The 23647-nt window shown below is 36.8% G+C and overlaps 1 protein-coding gene across 5 annotated transcripts in view; it reads right to left on the reverse strand.

Moving 5' to 3' along the window:
• Positions 1 to 7726: 7726 nt before the first annotated feature.
• Positions 7727 to 23647, reverse strand: part of BOD1L1 (biorientation of chromosomes in cell division 1 like 1) — a 37558-nt gene continuing 21637 nt past the window's right edge. The window contains exons 13-25 of one of the 5 annotated variants that reach the window (XM_074865788.1): positions 22834 to 22877; positions 21846 to 21933; positions 20664 to 20743; positions 19918 to 20002; positions 18855 to 18928; positions 17464 to 17539; positions 17349 to 17383; positions 15370 to 15415; positions 12929 to 12963; positions 12730 to 12814; positions 12133 to 12283; positions 10268 to 10411; positions 7727 to 9116 (exon numbers count right to left, since the gene is read on the reverse strand). In XM_074865788.1, coding sequence (XP_074721889.1) covers positions 9008 to 9116; positions 10268 to 10411; positions 12133 to 12283; positions 12730 to 12814; positions 12929 to 12963; positions 15370 to 15415; positions 17349 to 17383; positions 17464 to 17539; positions 18855 to 18928; positions 19918 to 20002; positions 20664 to 20743; positions 21846 to 21933; positions 22834 to 22877 — 1052 coding nt within the window. In that variant the 3' untranslated portion in view covers positions 7727 to 9007. Of the gene's footprint in view, positions 9117 to 10267; positions 10412 to 12132; positions 12330 to 12729; positions 12815 to 12928; positions 12964 to 15369; positions 15416 to 17348; positions 17384 to 17463; positions 17540 to 18854; positions 18929 to 19917; positions 20003 to 20663; positions 20744 to 21845; positions 21934 to 22833; positions 22878 to 23647 lie in introns of those variants that run through there. The other 4 variants (XR_012628637.1, XM_074865789.1, XR_012628638.1 and 1 more) reach the window with 4 other exon arrangements.

Raw genomic sequence — 23647 nt, forward strand, 5'->3', positions numbered from 1 at the left:
AGCAAAACTTCCCCAATTCTGAAAATACAATAAAACTGTATTAACATCTATTATGAAGTTATAATGGTAACTGGACAGTGTTTTGTTCATGCAAGAAAAATGAAGCTAGCAATATGTCTGTAACAGTAAAGCTTTGTGAATGTGTTATATGGCACAGCTGCCTCTCTCTTTTCTTGGCTACACTTGAAGAGGCTCCTTGGTCTGTTAGCTCCAGGCTAAGGCAAACTGATGTATACCTGCAAAGCTTGACTGCAGGGCAAAAATCTGAAGCCTTCATATGAAAAATATAGTCAGCAAAAAACCCCCCCCAAAATGTAGCTCTTAACAGTGGAAAAAAAGTCTATTTTTTAAAAAATGCAAAACACTTTCTTTGGTTTATATGTTTATTTCAAAACAGAAGAAATCTTTGCTTTATTCTTCTTTCTAAATTGAGGCTTTTATGCTGTTCCTCCTTTTCTTTTTCTTTTCTTTTTTTTTCAGTTGGGAAAGAAAATGTATGAGGCACTGAAAGTCGAGGAAAAAAACATTTTCGATTTTTGAAAACAGAAAAGTAATGAAACTGGATTCAGCAAAATTAAAGTCTTCAAGAGGGTGACACCCTACTGTAAAGAGATATGGCCATATAGGAAATAAAAACAGAGAATTTCAGGTTAGAAAAAATGTTTTAAATCTAATCAGCAACAAGGGTTAGGTGACATGGGGGATTGCCATTGCTGGAGATCTGTTGGGTCTGGTTAGACATCTCAGATGTTTGGAATAACCTGGAACAACCTGCCTGCTGGATCAGCCAGTCTTTGCCTCCACCCAAGACAGCAGCTACCAAGCAGCTGGCTTCCAAAGGTGCTGGTGCTGGTGCTGGAACTTTATAGAGAAATGAACCTACTAATTATGACCTCCAGTCCCCTCGTTGGCAGTCCCATCACATCTACCACTGCAGGAAGCCGGTTAGGGTACAACCTCCCAGGGCCTCCCCTGGGCTCTGCAGCCCTTCATACTCAGTCTCTGTCACCCAGCCCTCCTCTGATCCAGAAAAGGAGCTCACCGGGAGAGTGTCCAGGAGTGCAGGAGTCAAGTTTTACTTTGATTAAAGCTTCCCCAAAAGGATATTTCCTGTGCTTGAGGGCTGATTAGAGTTCTAAGTTCAGAATTAGTTGAAAGAAGTTTTATCATGAGTTTAATTTTTTTTTTTTAAGTGGTCTTATATTGCCTATTTACTTAGCCTGAAAAGTCCTGGCTGAAGAGAGTTAAATAAGCACTATATTACCAAGAAATTCTTAACTCTTGTTTATATAAAAAGAGCAGAGTGAGTCTATCATTGTCTGAAAGGAAAGTCACATTCCAGATCTCTGCTTGCTTTGGGCACTGAAGGAGGAATGACTCTTTAATTTTAACATTTTAAATTTATTTACTGGAACTGGTGCTGGAGTATCATGAATGTGATCACTGAGGATTTTTCTCTTATGTATTCCTCTTCATTCATCTTAATATATGTTGACTTATATAAATGATTGCATAGGATGTGTGATATTTTACAATAAAATCTAGAAAAGGAAGGGACATCATTAGAGGGTTAAGTTGTCCAGCTGACAATAAGACTGATAGCTTTGATATTCCTCTGTTACTCTCAATTACATCCTCAGTATCTGTACAGAGGCACAGCCAAGTGCCTGTCCTATCTGACTGTGTGATCAGCAAAGGAACTGTGCTTAAAAATATGGCTCAATTTTGGTCCATTCATGTGGTTTGCTAGTGAGGGAGGGCCCAAATCATGCTGAAATATGTGGTAGAGCTTTTAATACTTTAGTTCTATTCCCACTGGCTGATTAAGCCAGGTAAGAGCTGCCCTTTGTGTGTGGCTTAGCTGGAGCCATGTATAAATATTGTCCTTCCATGAGGAAAAGCCCCAAGTGGAGCTCACCGTTACTGTAGCAGGTACATAATCTCCAAACTGAACTCACGACTGACAGAAAGTTTTATATTTCTCCAGTGGAAATCATACTTGTTTTCAATGTATTTGGTGACATTAGACATCAGGGCTCTCAGACAGCTTTTTTACATTACAGAGTACCTTAGCTTGCTGATAAGAGAGGTTGATGGTGAGGACAGGGTGCATACCCACAGTACACCCATGTCTTACAGTCACTGTTAACTCTCAGCAGAGTTATGTTAGTGCCTGTGAATGCTCAATAAGTAAAAGCTAAATTAAGCTAACAACAAACACAGGGGTGACATTATAGCCTCTAGTCCCAGCAAAGTGCTTCTTCAGTACTTGCTTCTCACCTTTACTTTCTAGTCTGTGTCTGCTCTACCCATCCTATCCTGCATAGCGTAAGTTTTTTACATTGTACTAATAAAGATCTAGACCTCAGTGCTAGCAGGGATCACAAAGTAACCCAGTCTGTCCTCCTGCATAAGGTCATTGGTTGCCTCTCTTGTCATTTCTACATCACATTCACACTGCACTTGCAAGTTTCACAAGTGGTGGCTGTGAGATGTTGAAAAAAGTAGTACCTCAAAAAGCCAGTAACATCTCCCCCTCCTGCTCCCACCTTGCCTTTCAAGTGCTAGAGCATCTTGCTGTCAACGCGAAACAGATACGGAAAAGAAACAGTAAAACCTCGTTGTTGGTGATGCTTGCTATTTTTTTTTTTTTTTATGGAGGGTTTTTTTTTAATAATCTTCACTTCAGCTGTTTCCCACGTGGAAAAACTGAGCTGCTCTAATCTAGACTGTATCTCTAGAAAGCAGCAAAGGAAGAATTTCCACAATGCTGAGGGCACAGAGAAACAAGGGCCTGTGATTATAAGAGGATTTACATTAGTAATAATTAATATTGTGATATCTTCCTTGGAGGTAGATACCTACTGGGTGTCACACCACCTCATCAGAAATCCTGCACAGTGCCTGGGGAAGCAGCCAGGCTAACTAGGTGTCTGGTGAGATGTCTGAGCTGGACAAAAACCCTTCAAAGTCTGTTTTAACACCTAACTTGGGGTGGAAGGAGATGCCTTGTCTTGCTCAGGAGCTGCAGACACGAAGCCTACCTTGGAATTAAAAGCCTAACCATTTTTTTCTGACAAATACTGAATGAGATGGTGGTACACATATGCCCCAACATCCATGTCTATGGAGTAGAACAGTCATCTGAAATGTGGACACTGTGACCAGGTCCCTAGCTCCTGCTTCAGCAAGTGGGACATGTCATGGGATGTGAAATATCTTAACAGGAGAGAAAGTAGTACCCACCTTCAGATAGCCTACAGCCTTGCCTTCCTGAGATGTGTGCGTTCAAGTCCCCCCATGCTCTAACCACAGCATAAAAAAAGCCTTCATTCTTTTTGTCTTTGGAAGAAAGGCCAACAAAGGTCCATCCTTGGTGAAACTTAAGCAGATGGTAGATACTGTCTTCATCTTCTAATACAGGAAGCTTTGATGCTTCATTTGGATTCCTAACTTCTTCAGGGAGCCAACAGCTTAAATTCAGACGTTTCAACACTAGATCCAGTTTAATCTTTGAGCACAACCCCAACCTTTACATCAGTTTTAGAAATGGGGCTTCAGTTCCTAAAGAACCCTGAAAAATCTTGTCCTATGTCAGAATTTCAAGCATCCCACTAGGGAAGAACCCATCGCACCCCTGCAAGTCATTTCAGTGTTAAACTACCTGCAATGCCAGGAATTGACACAGCACATTATAGGTAGTCTAAATCTGTCTGGCTTCAGCTTTCAAAAACTGCATGATCTCTTCTTGGTATATGGAAGACAGCAAGGATCCTGACTGGTTGGGTACTCCATGCTTCTTGCAAGAAGCCTCCCTGTTTTGTCACTAGGAAAAGATAAAACCCACAGATTAGCTCACTGTCCATTTATACACCATTTACTTGATACAGAAGTATCATAAATACATGTGAGAGCTAATGGTGCACCTGGATGACCAACTTAAGACCCCAAATCCACGGAACAATGGAAGGGTGATTCCACATCCCCTCTCTGCCGCATCTTCTTTGTGCAGACAGCAGTATTTGCACAGTCCCATCAACAGCTGGTTTAGTAAACACATTAAAAACTAATCTGCAGTTTTGTTTTGAAGAGGAAATCTCAGGCTTCCTGGTCCAGCAGTCTGTGACTGTACAACTCAACACTGGCATGGAGGGAGGCACTGGCCAAGGGGCAGGAGGGAAGGTGAAAGGTGCCTTGCAGTCGCAGCCTGACCATGAAACCCCACCCTCAGCTAATTAGTTGCACAGTTAATGCCAAGAATCTATTCCTGCCCTACTAAGTTACGGCCATTTCAAACCATATTTTTCTTCCCTGGTTGTTTGGCAAGAGTGTTATGTTCCTAGCTTTAAATACAGCTATCTAGGGACTCCCAGAGAGACATTTATTTTTATTATATTTTTCTTTTGGACTTTATTCACAAAGCCAGCAAGGATAAGAGCTAAAAAGCTGAGATTTGAAAGAGGAAGGGGGTTTAAATCAGATATAGCCTTTCAAGGAATTTTGGTGAAACATCAGAATCTGGAAACAAAGACTAGAATGTAGATAGAATTTCCTTGGTGTTTAAACTTTCATGTTTTAGTAGAAAAACCACCCTGCTTGAAACAGACCCAGGATTTTTGAGAAGCTGATGGAAGTAATGGAGTGTGACGTACATAGCTGAGACAAAGAATCTACTGGAAGAAGCAAGCAGTATCTTTAAGAAGTTGCCAAAACCTGCAGAAGGCTGACATGGGCAATTTCCTCTGAACTGAAGCTACGAGCAAATGAAATAGATAGAAGGCCATTGAAGTCTTGAAGATAAGGCTCTTCTGAGCTGGTATATGAAATGACCGAGCAGACAACAATACCTAAGCTATCAAGAGCTTGGAGTAAGTGTATGCTATGTGAATGTGCAGTCATCTTTGTTACGATGTTCGCATTAAAACTGAAAACATTTCATATGGAATTGCTTTAATGGCAAGAGAACAAAAATCTACCAGCTAAATTCACTCTTTACAATATAGACAGGTACAGCTCCAAGGAAATCAAACACTGCTTTGGAAGGATATGTAGAAGTCACTAAGTGCAGCAATTCTCTGCAGACCAGTGACTCCCAGCATCACAGAGGTCCCACTACCTCTTCCAAAAACAAGGAGTGACAAGAGTCTGTGGTGACAAACAATCTTTTCCCAATGCAGAACCTGATGTAGGTATCAGACTTTGACCACTTTTAGTGTTGACACCTAAGCCTGTATTGGACTTACATCATAGTGGACATCTGTTGATAACCACCATGACAAGGAGCATTTGCTGCTCTTGGTTGCCAAGTTTTATGGGACAAATTTTTACTGAGTTTCTGGACAGATGAAGGCAGCTCAGGACAGTATGCACCCTCTGAGGGATCAGGGCCAGAGGTTGTTCTGTACACGTGATACTCTCAGAACATACACTGAGAAGGAAGAAACAGAGGACATGTGTATCTGGGATGGATGTAACAGACTGAAAAAAAAATACAGCCAACTGAGAAGTAGATGTGTTACTAGAGAAGCTGTTGGAATAGAAAACAGGCATTCAGAAATCTGCCAGCATCAGCAAAAACTTTGCCCCAGCTGCAGAGTGCACCTACTGACTTTGGATCAGGTTCTAGAGGGAAATTTCACCAGTTATAAGAGTCACAAGCTTGCCAGACCCCATCAAAAAATGAAAACTGCAAATGAACTTTTACTGATGACTCTTTAGTTGGTTTAAAAAAACACCACCACAAAAAATATTAAAGAAATAAAATCTATTTGTGAGATTTAAAATCTGGATAGTAGATAACCCCATAGTATTTTAGGTTGAAGACAGTAAAGAGATGTAAATAACCTTTAAATAGAATGCACTAGAAAATATGAAGAGATACTGACAACTAGCCAACCGTCAGCTGGTTAACACAGGCAGTTCTGTAAAACTCAGTGGGGGGACTTGAATGCCATCTTCCACTAGAATATCTCTGGTTCACTCAATATTTTAATATTCAGAGAAACGAAGCAGTTCCAAGAGAAGGAACTGGAAGAAAAACCAGCCACTATAGCATAGACAAAAAAAAAAGCCAATTGATTTAGAAATTTGGACTGCAGGGTAACCATGTTATTGCACTAAAGGTGGCAACAAACTGCCTTGAGCAAATCTCTCCATAAAACACTTTCAGGACATTGTTTCATCACAATGCAGAACAGTATTTTTTATCCTGAACTCTCTAAATTTGCACAGAGTAGGAAAGTATAATTGCTTTATACTTATGTCCAGGCTCAAGCTGGACTACAAGCCTAACTTCTGAACAAGATGGATGTGCCTCCTGCTGCACCGAAGGGAAAACCGATTCCTTTGCCCCCCTCCTTCCTTGTGCTCAGCAAGGGCTCTAGGAGACAGTGTGTGAAAAACTTGGAAACTGTAAGCATTCAATGCCCAAGTTATGCTTAAACACAGCAGACCACTACTGTACCTGTAAAGTATAATAGTAATTTAGATGACAGGCACTTGAAACTACTAAACAAAGAAAAAAAAATTCCAAACATGGATTGACAGTGATGTGGCCTGGCAGAAATGTCTATTTTCTTGAAAAGGAACAAGAAGATGCTATTCTCATACCATCATGCAGTGAGTGAAGTGTGCGTTAAGTTAAAATAGCTTGTGGAATTGGCACTTCCCTCCCTGCCCCTGCGTTTAAGTAAAAGTTGTTCTCTTGGTGGAAAAATACTTCCTTTAACACCTTCACATATTATGGAATAATTTAATGAACAATTAAAGATACATTCCATAGACAAGAAGATTTTCCTAAGTGTTACCCCCTAAGGGGAAGGATGTTCCCCTAACCTAAATGTTACCCCCACTAAGGGGAAGGACAGTAGAAGACCTTCTAAGCAGGTTAACTCTAAGAGACTGCCACTGATCTCTACTGAGATCATTAGACAGCAGCCAGCCCAGAGGATCTGACACTTAGGAGTAGGAGCTTAGTCAATCATTACCATCCATCAGAAGAGATATGCCTGTGAAATTAGCAAATATAAACTGTACCGTGGCAGGAGAGGTACTACCAGCAGAGAAAGAGAAGAATAAATGATAATAATGTACACTGCCGTGAGCAATCTCACTATTGAATTCAGGTGTAAGGAAACAAAACCAGAACAGATGCAGGGAAGGACACCAAATATGATCAAAAATCTAGAAAGAGCTGATTGAAGAACAAACAGTTCAGCTTGTTTAGCCTTACAGAACAAAGGCTGAAAAGAAATCTACAATTTTGGTCTGTGCATACTGCAGGGGACAAATGGGAAAAGAAGGAAAAAAAGAAAAGAGAAAAGATTCAACTTATCCTACAACTGCATACGAAGAAGTGCATAAACATTAGTGTTAGTAATGTACAGGTGTATCTCAGCAGTATGTTAGAAAGGTAAGCATTGGTATGACAGCAGAGTTAAGGTAGAAATCAAAAGGAGTTAATTTTCAGAGCAAAGAGGTTTTCTTTTTCCAGACTCCAGTTTGCTTAGGAAAAAAAATTATGTGTGCACCTGCTTTTATAGTGTACTAAGCCTGGTAAATGGCTAGGTCCTTTTGCTACTGTTTATATACCTAAAATATAAGCACCTGTAAACATTTAAAGATACTAATAGTGGAAAGTTTATAGATATGGCTCCAACCAAATACATTTGTAAAAATAATTTACACAACAATACAATTAAAGGATAATGAAATATGGCAACTCAGATTTTTGGCAAACATTTTATAATTTTTATATAAAAATCTCAGTAAGAAACCAAGCAGAGTATCTGACAGAAACATCTGCCTTACAACAAGTTCAAAAAAAAAAACCTCATAAAAGAAAAAGAGAAAAAAAGAAAAAAAGTAAAATTCCAACCCCCCAGAATCCTTTTTAATTATAAACCAGAATATCAACAAAACACTTAAAATAATCTCAGATTGTTTGGCAACTCATCACATCATAACAAGAGACACATTTGATCATAAGAAAAGTTTAACTTTATATACAACTTCACTTGAACATTTGCTCTTACCAGAGTTAATATACATTAAAAAAAGATTCTGGCAATAATACCAGGTTCTATTTTTAATACCTGTGTATAAAATGTAACGTAAAATGCTGAAGCTCTATAATTAGGAGAAGTGACATTTGATATCCATGGGTCCCTCTTTGTTGAAAAAGACAAATACTGAAAGAACAGGTGTTTAGTGGCAAAATAAAACTGTTTCATTTCAGGGTAGTGTTGGCTGACTGTGAATAAATCTAACCTAATACTATTTATTTCTTGAGGTTGGTAGTAAATTCACAAGTGAAAATATAATCTAGTAAGATTACATTTTAAATTTTATACTTTGTCACAAATGTGAACAGAAAGGAGCCAAGTCCCTTTCACTATGCTAAACTACTTTCATGCATGCGAGAAAAATACTTTACCAACTGTCTGAGCATATTTTAAAGAACTTCAGGTTTTAGAAAGCCCTGGGGGAGCAGAGGGGAAGTTTCCTACCGACATCTGCATAGAATGTAAAATATATAATTAAAAAAACCTAAGGTATATACTAAAGTTTACAGACCAATGCTTTCCATATAATAAATAAAATGTCCATCATTGATTAGATTCATACACAGAGTAAAATACAACCTATTTTTACAAGTTTATATACAAAGTGTATTAGTAGGCCCAGGGGTGCCTCATAGGTTGGAAGCATCTGCATTAGCATGTCACATTGGGAAACCCCAACTTTCCAAGTCAGTGATAAAATATATAACTACTTTGTTTTTCATTCAGATACAAAGTAAACTTATTTTTCATCTGAAATAAATGTACATAATATTCTGTATAAACAATAGTTCATAAAGCTGTTTAAAATGTAACTTAAAAGTACTGCATTGATTAACTTAGAGCTCTGAAACAAGCACGTGCAAATCCCTTTGCTTTAAAAAAAATAGAAGCACAGATGTTTTTTTTCTTTTGACTCTTTCATGAACAGTACTAGCTGGTAGAGATTATCGTTTTGCTTTCTTTACTGGTGTCTCCTCTGTTTTCTGCTGGGCTTTTCTCCGTACCACTGTTGGACTGTCTTCCCTTCTACGCTTGGTAGACTGCACCTTTAACCTGAAAAGCATTATTAATAATTATTTTAACAATGGTAGGACCTGTAAAACAAAAAGGGTGGTCAGGCACAATCCTGTTTAGAAGATGAAACTTAACTGTCCATCTCTGATGAATTACCAGGATATATTACTTAAAAACTTACTATTAAAACATTATATACCAGCACAGACCACAAGGAGACCTTGCACACTCCCATCATATCTTAGCAAGGTACTGGATACTAATTCTGTGTGTTGGAGTGCTCCAGATGCAGAATTTGGGGCTAGAGCTCTCCTCCTTCCTCCTCTTCTCTTTTGGAAAGACTTGTGGATTATAACAGAATAGAATGGACATTATCTTGTACCCTGTCTCACAAAGACAGAATAGCAGCAATAGTGGCTTAAGTCCCACATGCACATGAGGGAGTAAAGGGCAGACATCATGTACCCCTATCTCTACTTAAGCATCCATATGTAAGTCCACCACAGTAATTGTAAGTGTGGCTTAAACTCTTGGCCATTCATAACCATGTGAAGCAATTAACATGACATGAACAGTGACAGCTGATCAGTGCATGATACACATGTTCTTGAGGTTCAGTTTGAAGACATTACCGCATTTCATGGTGGATGACAACTAAACGTATTTGGCATATAACCCATTTTACAAGTAAACTACAAGATGAATAGCAACTGTATACCATATTTATTATTCCCTTGGGATTTTACACTGTGATCTCAGCTTTAAAAAGTGTACCAGGGAAGGAGGAAAAGGGAAATATTTTCAAAACTTGATATAAGGACTCTCAGAGTTTCTTCTCTTTTATCGGCTGATCTTAGATAGAACTTTGAAGCGTTAGAATCATGTCATCATATGTTACTTTAACCTGAACCACAGCTGCCCCATTCAGGAAAGAATCACAGCTCAAGTTAAAATACTGCAGATTCTCCCAAGAGGTTTCTGAGGACAGAAAGAAAAAATTCTAGTCTTCCAAATGTTAAAGAAAGGAAGAAAAAACGTGAACAGAAGAAAATCCTTTAAAAGCTTTTATATATCACAACAGAACAGAGCAAAGCTAGACTGCTGTTCAGGTTTTGAAACAGTATAAGGAAAGAATCAAAGTAGTGGCTTCCAAAACAAATAATAGAAGCGGATTCAACTTTAATACTTACTGTGTCAATGGAGGAGATTTATTAATTTTTGTATCACTTGGAGATCTTTTTTTTGCTGCTAGGTTCTGTCGTTTTCTAGGAGAAACTGAACTTGGACTGCTGCTTTTAGAAGTTGCACGTGTGTTTGGCTTGCCGGGCTGCTTTCTGTAATACAAAAGAATGATGAATGTATATATAACAAAATACTTTTACCAAGTCACTTTCTTCTTGCATTCCAAGTGCAGAAAATTAAGACTGCACAGTATTTGCAACAAGTAAATCAAAGTTGCCAAAAGAAACAGTGAAAAAAACCATTTACATGCTTCAACACACAAGCTGCAATGCCAAGTTGTGTATTTTCATATCAAATGTAGAATCAAAAGGCTATTTTACTGACAATATTTAACTAAATAAAAATCCTAGTTAGAAATCTGCAGTGATGCTGGTACATATGTGTCCGTGTTTAAAAAAATACTCCCAGCAGAAAAACAAAAGCAGCAAAGGCGAACAGGCTGAAGAAGATAATTTGCTTATCTAGTGTAAAAAAAAGAACTCCTATTAGCTTCAGTATCCACCAGTTCAGAAACATGAAAAACTGGTTACTGGTGTTTAACTTCAGTTTAGAAAACAGGTTACTTAAATCAGAAAAGCTGGTAATCTAAAAATGCTGAAGATGAAGAAGCAGAACCTTTCACAGAATTATTCCCAAATGCTACTTATAAAATGCAGACTGTTTGCAGCACCTTAAGATAGAGATGCTTTGTTACAGTCAGAACTAGAAAGACAGCACTGGAAATCTCAGACAAAACACACACACCTGTCTATAAATAAAAAAGTAGACGTTTCCACAAGCAATCAGAATGAAAACACTAGTATCTAAGCTTTTATTACAATTTTAGAGTTAACAGTTATGTGAGACTGAAGAAAGTCCCTCTGCCTTTACCAAAACAAAGCTATTATTTGCAAAGTAGTAGTAGTAAACCTTCACAGTTTGTATTTAAATCAAGACTAACTACTTTCTCATTCAGCTCTGAAATTATGAATTCAAGAGCATACAAACAGTGCTTCAAAATAAGCCCCAAAAGCTAACATATAGTATGATATCCTCAGGAATGAAGTAAATCCAGTGAAATTACAGAAATCTTACCATGAACATAAAAACAAAGCCTGGACTCCAATTCTGTTCTGGAAGGCAGCAACATAAATTAAAACTTCCCAAAGCTGATACCTTTCTCTGTTTCCACAACAAAGTCAAGAGGATGAGCTCTGCTATAATTCAGTTTGTCTAGAAAAAGGCAGACTTATGCTAAGGGAGATGAAGAACAGCTTCCTGAAAACAGAACTCTTGCTACCACACTAGTCTTTCACAGTAAGATTGCTTTCTGAGCTTGCAGATCACCATACTAGAAATGAAATCTTCCAGTGCTGCAGATCCATGTATTTAGCTTGGATAATATTTGGAAAAAGAAACAGACATGGAAAAATTACATTTTCACCCTGTTCCACTCCAAATACCAAATAGCAAACTGCACAGTCAAGTCAGAGGTTCCTTTTTACCTGTCAGAACTAAGTGCCCTGAGACCCAACTTCCAAGACATCACTAGGATGCAGGCTGCCAACAGGATCAATTCTCACCTTCTGACATATAAGCATGTCTTTTGAGACCCTAACAGTTTCCTCACCTCCCCTTTTGCCTCTTCATCCCTAGAAGAGTGGTACTGGAATCAGAACCAAAATTATCTGGAAAGCTCCCATCGCTTTAGAAAACCCCCCAAAAAACCAAACCAAAAGAAAAACGAACACAAGCAACAAAAAACCAGGAACAAACTGCACAACTGAGAACAATGGAGAAAAAAAATCTGCTGTTGGTGTCTCTACACAGTTACCTTTGAGCCTCTAATCTTGTGGCTGATCTAGTTGTGGCCCCAGAATGTGATTCATCATCTTCTTCATCTTCTTCCTCACCTTCTTCCTGCTCTTTTAGTTCATCTTCAGAAGACGTTAATTTCCGACGTTTTCTTTCTGGCTCCAGTGTTTCTGTCCATGTAAAATTTTACACATGTGCTATAATTTTCCAAAAGCCCTCCAAAAGGATATGGACACTTAGTTTAGAAAAGATATTCTATTCACAAATCCCATTTTAAGTAAGTAATTTTCCATTTCCTTTATGCCTCAACATTTTTAATTCACACTTGTTTGACTTAATCTTGCTAACACATTCACCATAGTTTACTTATGCAGCTCATAGCCAGAATTCATAGAAAATTCATGAGGCTTTATAGAAGCATCTGGGATGTAGCAATTCTGACATGAGATTACAGCAATTTACACATATTTACATAATATTTACACTAGCTGTAACTCAATGATTTTCCCTCAAGAAGGGAAAATTGAATACAGCTTATCTCATTGCTATTAGTAAAGAGAAAGGCACAATAATATCTTCTCATTCTGTTAGAAGTAGCACAGTTTCATGTTTTTACCAGTTTCCTCTGATTGAACCAGAGAACGCCTGGGCTTTCTTCCCCTTTTACGCACAATCATTTCTGCTTTCTCAGCTTCATCTTCCTGAAAAAATAAAAAAGAAGCAAGTAAGGCAAGAACAATTTAATTTAAATAGAAGACAGACATTTTTCATTACATACTGCATATAAACTTACAAATTAAAATGGTTGCACTTACATTTGTTGTTTCTTTCTTATTAGATATGTCTGTACCTAAAAAGAAAGGAAAGAACAAAACTTAGTCCCAAACTTCAAATTTTTTGCCAATCAGTTTAAAAAGGAGTTCTTTCAAACTCTGTCAACTTCGCATATACATCACAGAAGCTCAGAAAACATTTAAAGTCTCTAATTTAGAATATGGCTTTGTTGTATTTTGTTATATACAGAGACTGGGATAATGATATATTTTTTTTTTGTAAGTAGTAAGGCTTTATATGACTGAGCATATACTGTTTTGTTTTAATGGAAAAGCAAAAGTTACTTATCCCTTTTAACTACTGTCAACCAATTACAGAATGACAGAAAAATTTAGCTTGGAAGGGACTGCTGGAGGTCATCTAGTCCAACCTCCTGTTCAAAGCATGGCTAAATTAATTGATTTGATCATACTGCTCAAGATCGTGTTCAGGTCAATTCTGAAAGTCTTCAAGAACATGTCAGTGTTACGGGAGGATGCTGCCTTCAGAAACTGGGTGTCTCTTAACTGCATGAGTTGTACTGACTGAAAAGAAACTCTCTGCTTCCCACTCTATACACAAGTTGTCCTGGGTTCAGCTGGAGTAGTTAATTTTCACAAGAAGCTAGGAGGGGGCACAGCCAGGACAGCTGACCTGAACTAGCCAAGGGGCTATTTGATACCATATGACATGCTCAGGATTAACTGGGGGAGCTGGCTGGGGGAAGGAGGGATCATGGCTTGGGAATGGTCTGAGCATCAGGTTCAAGGTGGTGAGCAATTGCATTGTGCATCACTTGCTTTATACATTCTTTTATTATTACTTCTTCTCTCCTTGTGTTGTCCTGTTAAACTGTCCTTATCGCAACCCATGAGATTTTACCTTTTTCTTCTGATTCTCCATCCTACTGCATGGGGGGGGGGGGGGGGGGGAGGTGGGCAGGGCAGGAGTGAGCAATCAGCCACTTGGTACTTAGCTGCCAGCTGGGCTTAAACCACAACACAAGTCTGCCCCTATCTCAAACCCTTGCGCAGAACAACAAATTACCAGAATAAGTGAACTGCAGAGAGGGATTCCACTTTGTTTTCTTTTCACTGCCAGAGGTTTTTCAACCCTTTTTCCTCACATGAATGCTAGCATATGATGAAAAGTTTAACAGGATATTTCATCCACTTTATACACTCTTCCTAATATCACTGTGACATCAACAGACTTTTACCTAGAAAATGAAATGTTACTTAACATACTAAATTAAGCTTTAAGTACAGGGTCAGGTGTCTGTCCCTTTTTGACTAAAAAGCAAACCAGAATGCACTTTTATACCTTTCTTGCATTCTTGTCTGTTCTCTTTACACTTGATAGAAACCAAGTACCACACGACCAGCTAACCCTTCAGAGACAATTCTGAAGCATATGGATTAAAGCTGACATTTCAACAAATGAAATATTGATGAAAAAATGAAATTTCAACAAAGGAAATAGCCCATATGTGCACTGCAGCCAGATTAATATCTCTGTAGAAACCTAAGCTTCTGGAAACTCCAGAAGATTTGTTTTGAAGACTTGTTTTCTCAGATTTGTTGCATGAATGTTTCTATTTGTTTACAAACCATTTTTTAACCTGCCTTTCAGGTTCATCTGCTTCCTGAATGGATTTTAAAGTCTATTTTATGAATGGTCATAATTAAAAAGACACATTTAAACAACCAGTGCAGTTCCAAGCAGGCTCCATACATCCAAAAAATTAACTACACCCTCTAAAATTCACCGAAGTTTGACCTGCTACAAATCACAGCTGTTTGAATAGGAAAGAGAAATAGAAAGTATCTCACTTTATTTGACTTTAGTTTGAAGCACTAAAAGTACATTTCTGAGTAAAGTTAAGCAATCATCACCTAAAGATATTACAACAGTTGTGAGGGGAAAGAAATATCCCCCTCAAGCTACCACTAAGCTCTTTAGACACATATCCACAGATAATCCAATTAAATGAACAAAATTTCATTTTTTTTCCCACGTGTATTTTAAAACAGTTAATGTAGTAAATGTGATTGATAGTCACTGTATGAAAAAAAAATAAGCAGAACTGGAAAAGAGTCACTAAGAACCAGTTTGATGGTGTACCTACCTGTCTCTGAAGCTCTGCCATGTGCCTATCCCCACAACCGAACTATTTGGTATATTCTGCAATGCATTGTTCAGCACTTAGCAGTGCTGCTGCATCTTTGGAATAAGTTATCAAGTTGCTCTTTTTTTGAGTAAAAAACTCCCTAGGAATTAAGGACAAGTCTTCACTGTTCTGTTTACTCAGATGTTTTCACACGTTGATAATACTGACTGCCAGGGATGATGTTTAGGAAGAACCTGTGTGATTTTCTTGAAAACCCTCTTTTATTTATTCCATCTTTTGTTTTATTTGTTAAAGCAGACATAGTTTGCTTACCTGTTTGAGGTGTTTTTCCTCTATTTGGAAAGACAGGAAACTGCAGCTGAAAAAAAAAAAAGTGTTTTTTTACTTTAAAGAAATTAGAAAAATCCAGGATTGTATTACATAAACACAGAAACTTGCTCCCATTCACAGTAGAACATATCTGCAAATGTAGAAAACATGAACATTCTAATGAGCATACAGAAAGTTTGTAACCAAGATTCTTAACAGTAGCATGCATTTTTTCCATTTATATTTGAAATGAGTCAAGTCAGCCCATAAACAAAATAAATTATAGCACTTTCAGTAACTTAATTGAAAGTAATTGCAATAAGAGACACAAAGTTAAAAGCAGTTTCAGTCGAATACGTTTCTGAAAACTTAGTTATTAAAAAAGTTTAGTGTAGTCACTTTATGTAATCACACATACAGATTTGCAGAATTATAAGCCACCAGAATTTTGTATTTACTCAGAATATAGAAAGAACTATGTATAATTACATAACCTCCTATGATGATTGTCCAAAAAATCCAGTTGCTTTCATTACTGAATGACTACACTAGGATGCCTATGCATCCTTTGAAGTAGCAACATGTTCTCAAAGCAGCCTAGGGGAAACTGTCATGCAAAGATAATATCTCACCTTACAGACCATTATCTCAGATGGAGGGCAGATACTGGCTTCTTCTGAAGCCTGCTTGTAAATTGGCTGACACACCAATCAGTCATCACTGAGAGGTACAAGACCTTTAAAATAGTTTAACTAGAACAAGATGATTCTGTTCCAGTACTGAAGGTGCCAAGGTATATCTAATTTCTGAAGGGGATTTTAAAATCAGTTTTAATTCTTATTTGACAAAAAAACCCCCCAAAAAACCCTGCAACAAAAAAACCCTGAAAAACAAACCAAAAAAGCCAAACACCAAAACCCACACCAGTTCAAATTACTTTTCATTAAATTAATACGGGGAAAAAAAAATTAATTAAGAAAGATTAGGAATTCTGAAACAAAACTCCACCAGACCTATAGAAGGGACAGGACTCAAAGGGCTGCCTGAAACGCTGTGGGAACAGAACAAGCAGGGATGAGAACTCCTGCCACCCTCAGCCTAGGTAAATTCCCAAGACTTCCAACACTGATGCCAGCTAGCGTCTCACCAGGCAAGCAGGCAAAACCCATGAGTTTCAATACAACTTTGTTTTTAAAATCACCTCTTTTCTATGTGGTTACATTGATTCTGACATACAGGAATTCCCACAAAAGGAGCCTTCTACCAAAATAAATCCAACTAGTTGTACTCCGCAAATACGCCCGATCCATTACTACCCGGTGCTGTAACCCAACTGCATTGCAGAAACGCTCCCAACAGAATGCTTTCTTAGCGGTGAACGTACTTCACGGGGGTTAAGGAATTAAGATACTGCTGAGCTTTAAAAGACAGAGGTATGTTTCATGAGCTCTTAAGTTACTAACCTGCATGTCTCTACCTTTTGAATGAAATGTATTTTCTATTTACAATATATAGAACTGCATTACACAATAATTTATTTTACAGATATTAAGAGTTACTATGAGTTATTATTAGGATAGGTTCAGTAGAGAAAAAAAATCTCAAGTTTTCAAAACAAAGTCACCACTGATCTTCAGGACAAAATTACTCTCAGCACAAATTAAAAGACACGTGTGCACACAATCAGAATTTCATCTTGTGTACAAGTATATTGCTAGCCAGTGTAACACAGATTTGTATTAAGTATGTTGCATTAAGTTTGATCCTGTTAGGTTATTTGCAGTGTTCTGACTTAATAGTATATTTTACTTACAAAGTTCAATTATATTAGGAGATACTGTTAATAATTTTTGTTTGCTTAGACTGAACTCAATTATCAAGTTTTCCGTAAGATGTTTCTGAAATACTGTTAACTGTTAAACAGATAAATGGCTTTTGAATTACTGTGTTTAAATGCACCCAAACAAAATAAAGGCACTTACATTCCCAGTGCTCATATCAGCTTTTGACTCCCCACCTGAGGGAAGAAATATGAATTCAGAACTTGAATGTCAATATTTTCCTTGGTTTTCCCCACAGGTATTATGAACTACTTACCACCAGGCTGTACAGCTTCAAGAGGGTATTTACGAGGCCTTCCCCTTTTCCGTTTCACTATTACAGGCTGATTTTCCTATTAAAAGTAAAGGACAAAAATATTTTAGTTACATTTAGCATTTGAGCAATATAATACAAAGATTGCTGCTAACTTCATAATGTGATAGTGGCAGAAGTAGTGCTCATCAGTTTAAAAATACAGATGAGGCAGATTTCATAGGAAGAGACACTGCCTGTTATGAAATCCATTAATATAGATGAAAAGAAACAGGACAACTCCCAATTATACAAAATTCTCAGTGGCTGGCCTCAGGCACAAAGCAAGCCTGAGAACATAGTGCCTTCTGCCCCCTTCCCCTCAACAACTTGGTCTCACAAATGCTGCTGGCTTACCCTATATATCCTACCACATCTTTCCAGTCTTACAAGAACTCCAAACTTTGGATCCTGTAAGCCCCTTTTCCCAATGCCATATAGCACAGGCTACATCTTGTAACAGTTGAGCAAGTGCTATTAAACAGTCAATATCCTAGTTATCCCAATATACAGATTGGTGACATTCTCTGTATAAACAGGGCCTTCCGTAAAAAAGGCCCTTACTTTGAAGTTTAAGCTTTGAAAGAGAACTTTAAGTAATGAATATGTTCAGATGTTCAGATCACAAAGATCCCCAAACTCAGATCACAAAATCCCCAATAATAAACCTTCTTTCCTTGTAAATAGGAGAAAGTCAAGTGTTTCAATTCAGCATTTACTGAAATCTAGTGATGTCTCCCTCCACAATGGATCTTAGTGACTCAAGCCTTGAGTGAACAAAAATAAGTTTATTCTTTAAATTTCTTCCACTTCCAAATTAGAGGCAAAAGCAGCAAATGATGAAACCCAATGTCTTTATGAGAACTGCATCCATTTCGAGGGGTCAGCAACAATTTTAATCTCTAGGGTTCAGACATTTGTTTACAACCACCACTGTAGAATAAGAAGTATATGCCTAAGAGATAACAAAGAATTTTAAAATTGTTTGGTGATATTTTTATAAGCTAGCGACTAAACTTTCTACACTTCAGTTACAAGGTTTTCAGAAAATATGATTTCTATACAACTCTATAGAATTGCTTTCTATACAATATATAAGTACTATTAAATGTAGGGAGGGAGTTACTTCTACTTCAATAATCAGCCACTGATGTCTTATGGTCTGTGAGCTTATACTTTGTGACACAGAACTACATGAGTCTTTGGTACTTTACAGTACCAAACATAACTTTTCACAGCTATTTCTGTGTTGGTGAAGTCAAAGTTGTAACACTGCTGTCAACAAAATACAAAGTACTTATTTTCAGTGCGAACCTGCATTATCTCAGTTAATCAGTTAATATAAGACCACTCACCTCTGGAGAATTTTCACTTGATTCTAGACCGTGCTTTTCCTTTTCAGACATTTCCTGTTCAATGGTAAATTCATCTTCACACATACAGGAGAAAAAAAAAAAAAAGAAACTGTACACCTTTGTTTTATTAGGCAAAGAAAAAGGTAAAAAGCCAGCACTAAAAGCATTAATTCATTCTGTAGCCCAAAATTCCCCAAAACCCATCAGAAACTAACACTATTTGCCTTGCAGCAAGAATATATCGGTCTGCCAAAATGCTTCCCTGACACTAGATGAGTTAGACAGGTCTTCTAATTTAAGGTAAAAACAAAAGCTGAAGAATATGACCCACTGTAAAATGGTAAGATAAATACAAGCTACTATTCAGTTTTCTCCCACATTCCATGAAACAGGAAGCTGAGGATACAAGCTCACTGCAGAACATTTTCAGACTTGTCAACATGCTCCCTGGAGAGATGAAACTATTAATAGGTCAAACTCACATTAGGGAAGATACACTGTTCACAAAAAGACAGACTGAAGTTACATCAAAGCCAATATTAACACTGTGGACGCACAGTCTTTTATTACTTATTTTAGTGCAATTAGTAGGTCAACTACAATAGTGCAACTTGCATACTCTTTCCTGGTTAGTTTCTCTACAGAAACAAACAAGACTGATTTTGAGGTGAATATGTCAGTTTTTTTCATGAAAGGACACCTTTTATTTGCAGTCAGAGTTAGGAGTTCTTGTCACGTACCCTGATCATGCTATTCCCCTATCCACCTATTTATCTGCAATTAGCTTTCCTACCCGAGGTACATACTGAAGCAATAATGGAGTGGATGGGTGATAGCACAGCAGAAACATCAAATCTGATCCTGCTGCTAGAAGAACTAGGAGTAATGCAGTATTTGATAGTAGTAATAGAACACAGAGCAACTAGAAAATATATGCAAGTATTTGCTGGGATCAAAGTTGCTGGGATCAAGTTCGTAACTTCTTTCAAAAATCATTCAAATGATAAGAAATTAGCATTCAGTATAGGTTCAGAAAATTGCCCAGAATAGGTAGTTTCATTACCTTTTTCTTCCACAGTACTTTTAGGAGGTGTATGCTTTACATCAATTTCTTTGTACGCTTCTGCTGTATCGCCTGAAATAACTTCCTACATTATTTTGAAACAACAAAGAAAAGAGCATCTTATTACAAACTAAAGATCACTGTCAGTTACTTATACTAAAAAAAAATCCACACCCCAATACATGAGTAGTTATTTTATCCATCAAGATTTTGTAATGTTTCTTAAAAACTGATGCTGAGAAGCTTCATCAAAATCAATGGGTGAGATAGTCCCAAATATTCTGCATGTACTCTTAAAAGGAACATCTATCTCATCCTAAATTCCTGGTTTTGACTTAGAAGGGATCAGTGCAAACCCAGAACTTGGCTAAAGTCCAATATCTTCTTGCAGATCTCAGATCAGTATGACCATGAAGATGCTGAACTGACTGGACAGCTGAGATCCAGCAATGCTCCATGCTAGCACAAGCTCCTAACTATTGTGCAAATTGGTTCACCACACCTCAGATTCATGTGCTGTGTGCAACAACACAGACCACTGCCTTTTTTTTTTTCTTATTTGTCTCCCACTTGAAAGTGAGTATCATTCTATAGTCAGTTATTTTGTATTCAAGACAATGCAAAAGTAGTTTACAGTTAATAATGAAAATACCTCCAAAAATAAACCGCTATAGAAATAAAAATTTAGACTTCAATCTTATTTACATTGCAATTGCAAAACATTAAAAAAACATTACTGAAAATACCTTGATGTTGTCAGGTTTTGTTTTGGAACACTGACTTTGTTCATCATCTTTTCTCACATTCTGAGCAATCAGCTGGTTACCTGCAAAAACAAACAACAGTTCAGGTGTTAAAAAAGTGCCTTCTGCATTTGTCAGACTCTGATGCCGTTTTTATGTCAGCTCATCATTAGCTTGATTCAAAAGATTCTGAAAAGCAGCATCTCATTTACAAAAATATGAACAGAAAATTATGCTAGCCCCTCTTCGAAAAAGGGAAGACAAAACAATTACAGAAAAAGAATTCCACATTTCTTGTATGTTATGGGTGGGGGTTAGTTTTTTTGTTTGTTTTTACAGATAAACTCAACATTGAAAGTTGACAGGTACCACATCAAGAAATAAAACATCACCTTAACATCAACTCACCTAGAGACAGAGAAAGCAGTTAATGCTATGTGGGACACCATAATGAATACAGCATGGTTTCTAATTACTCACTTCATCAAATCAAAATTCTTAGAACAAGAATAAAAACTGTTATAAAAATGACAGTATTTATTATCCTATTTTTAAAAAAAATTGTTCTGATGCTGAAAAGACAAAAACAGTTGAGGACAGAGCTGGAATAGGTATTACATAGTCAGGTCTCATCATTATTACGTCCACAAAATGTCTAATTTATTCTAAGTTAACTTTATCTAACTTTAACTTAGAAATGTTTATGCCATTCAGTGGACTGACTTCCTTCTCACTTCTTGCTTCTAGACAGATAGAAGGTTACACTAAAACTTAGTTCTTTCCAATCTAACAGAAGAAAGTATCCAGCCTCAAAGTCTATTGAATGGCTAGATTTTCCTCTGATGATCAGCTTTCCTCAGCTTTATATTCCTTCCCTGTGTTTTATTTAAAAAGGATAAAATTAGTAATTATTTTAAAGGCTAAAGACATAAAGTTTGTTCACTTACAATCAAAAAAGCTACTATAATACTCTTCTGTGCAGTATTAAATTTGTTACCATATTTTTATCAAATATATTAAGTGTAATATTAAAAGGTGTTTTGGGAAGAACAATTGCTTTGGAGTTTGGAATTTCCCAAATTCTATTCTTTCCTCCAAAATACCATTTTATGGCCTAATCACAGTAGAACTTTGTTTTGCAGCAGAAAAGCTTCACACAAATTTGTGTAGTTGTGCATCACTTACAGTTTTCTTTATCCATTGCTCCTGAAGATTTACATTGTATTCCTCTAGATCTATGCTCTTCAGTTATCTGGGTATCCAAGTTTTCCACCTACACATAAAACACAAATAAAGATACTCCTTACCTTCTTTTTTCCTTAAAGTTTATAAACACAGAAGGGAGAAAGTTTTTCCTACTTGCTACTTTCAAGTACAACATGCATTAGAATGGGAAGTATTAGTATTACAAAAGCAATTTATTCCTAAAGCTCAAGTAATGTTACTACTATAGGATAGCACCATGAAAGAACTTCTTCTAATTAATATTTTTAATGAAAAAAGTCTCAGTTTTAATTAAACACCCTACTAAGTGCTTTAAAAGCAGTTTATCATGGCAATTCACACAAAATATTTTTGGATTTAAAAGGACACTCTCCTACATGCAGAAGCAGAAGTAGTATCTCACTAGCACCAGAACTGTGGCCAAACAGCAATATAATATAGTAATAAGTAAATTTACTACTCAAGTTTAAGAAATGACAAAGACATTATTTTAGCTTGTCATCTGTGTTAAATGTCTTGTTTCTGCTCCGTAAGAAACACTTCACATTTGCAACTTTCCCAGTCATCCCTTTTATACTTATAAACTCCAAGTTTTTGTGAAATCACAGTATACTCCATTAAAATAACAGGTTTCTAGTCCTGATCAAAATAATCCCTGTTTTTGTCCTCTATTCTCAAGGACAATCAAGCTTCTCTTTTCTGCCAGTTAACAAGTCTTGAAATAGCCAATAGACTGTGGAACAACAATACAATAAGATTTATTGGCTGGCAAACTTGAAAGAATAATTAAACATCAGCCTACACAGCTGCACAGTCTCAATATACATATGCTCTGCATATACAAAAATAGTATTTTCCTTTAGAGAATATTTAATGTAAATAGAAGTAAACGCAAGTAAAAAAAAAGCAGCAAAGACTTAGAGAGTAAATTTAAAAACCAAGAACTTACACGAAAAGTTTCTCTTTCTAAAGCAATACTCCTCTGCAGCAAATCTATTAAAAATAATTACAAAAATAATCAGAAAAGTTAAGCAAGAGCGAAGTATCATAGTATCCTCTACTTCACCTCTCTGAAAGGATTCCAGAGTACCTGAAACTATATAAAACTTTCTTTTAATGTTGGAAATGAGGCATCTGATCTTCTCTTTAACAATACTCAAACAAAAAACCAAAAATAAAGAATATGGATTTCTAAAGCATAGGATAACTGAGAATAATTTTATGGCAATCATGGGGCTGTCATCTTTGAAATATATGGTAACTTTGACATTTCAAATATAGTTCTAACATTTGAATGAATCAGATTTTTATCCATCACAACCCTAGATGCTGGATCATGGGATGAAGAAAAATGTGATAAAAACTATGCTGTAACATTATGCTTCCAGAGAACTAAAGTCTGCGTGATTGTACTAGTGAGACCTGTAGCTGCTACAGTGCACATCAGGAAATTGTCCAATTACTAAACTATATTGTACTCTAACTCTGATAAAGAGATCCTTAGCCTGCCATATCGCAAAAACGTGGAAAATAATTATGAATTATGGGGGCTCATGAGTGCTCTGCACTTTTGAAAAAATTCCATAACTTTTAAAGCCATTTCAAATAGATACACAGAGTCATAAAGAAGTTGCTCCATCAAGGTTCTACAAAACCTAAAATCCTGATTCATAAAGGCACTGAATTAAAAAAGCTGCTAAAACCTTGAACAGTATTCCTTTAAGCTACAGTAAGAACATAAAACCTATGATCCAATAAACCCA

Source organism: Strix uralensis, chromosome 4 (assembly GCF_047716275.1).
Source record: "Strix uralensis isolate ZFMK-TIS-50842 chromosome 4, bStrUra1, whole genome shotgun sequence".
Classification (NCBI taxonomy): domain Eukaryota; kingdom Metazoa; phylum Chordata; class Aves; order Strigiformes; family Strigidae; genus Strix; species Strix uralensis.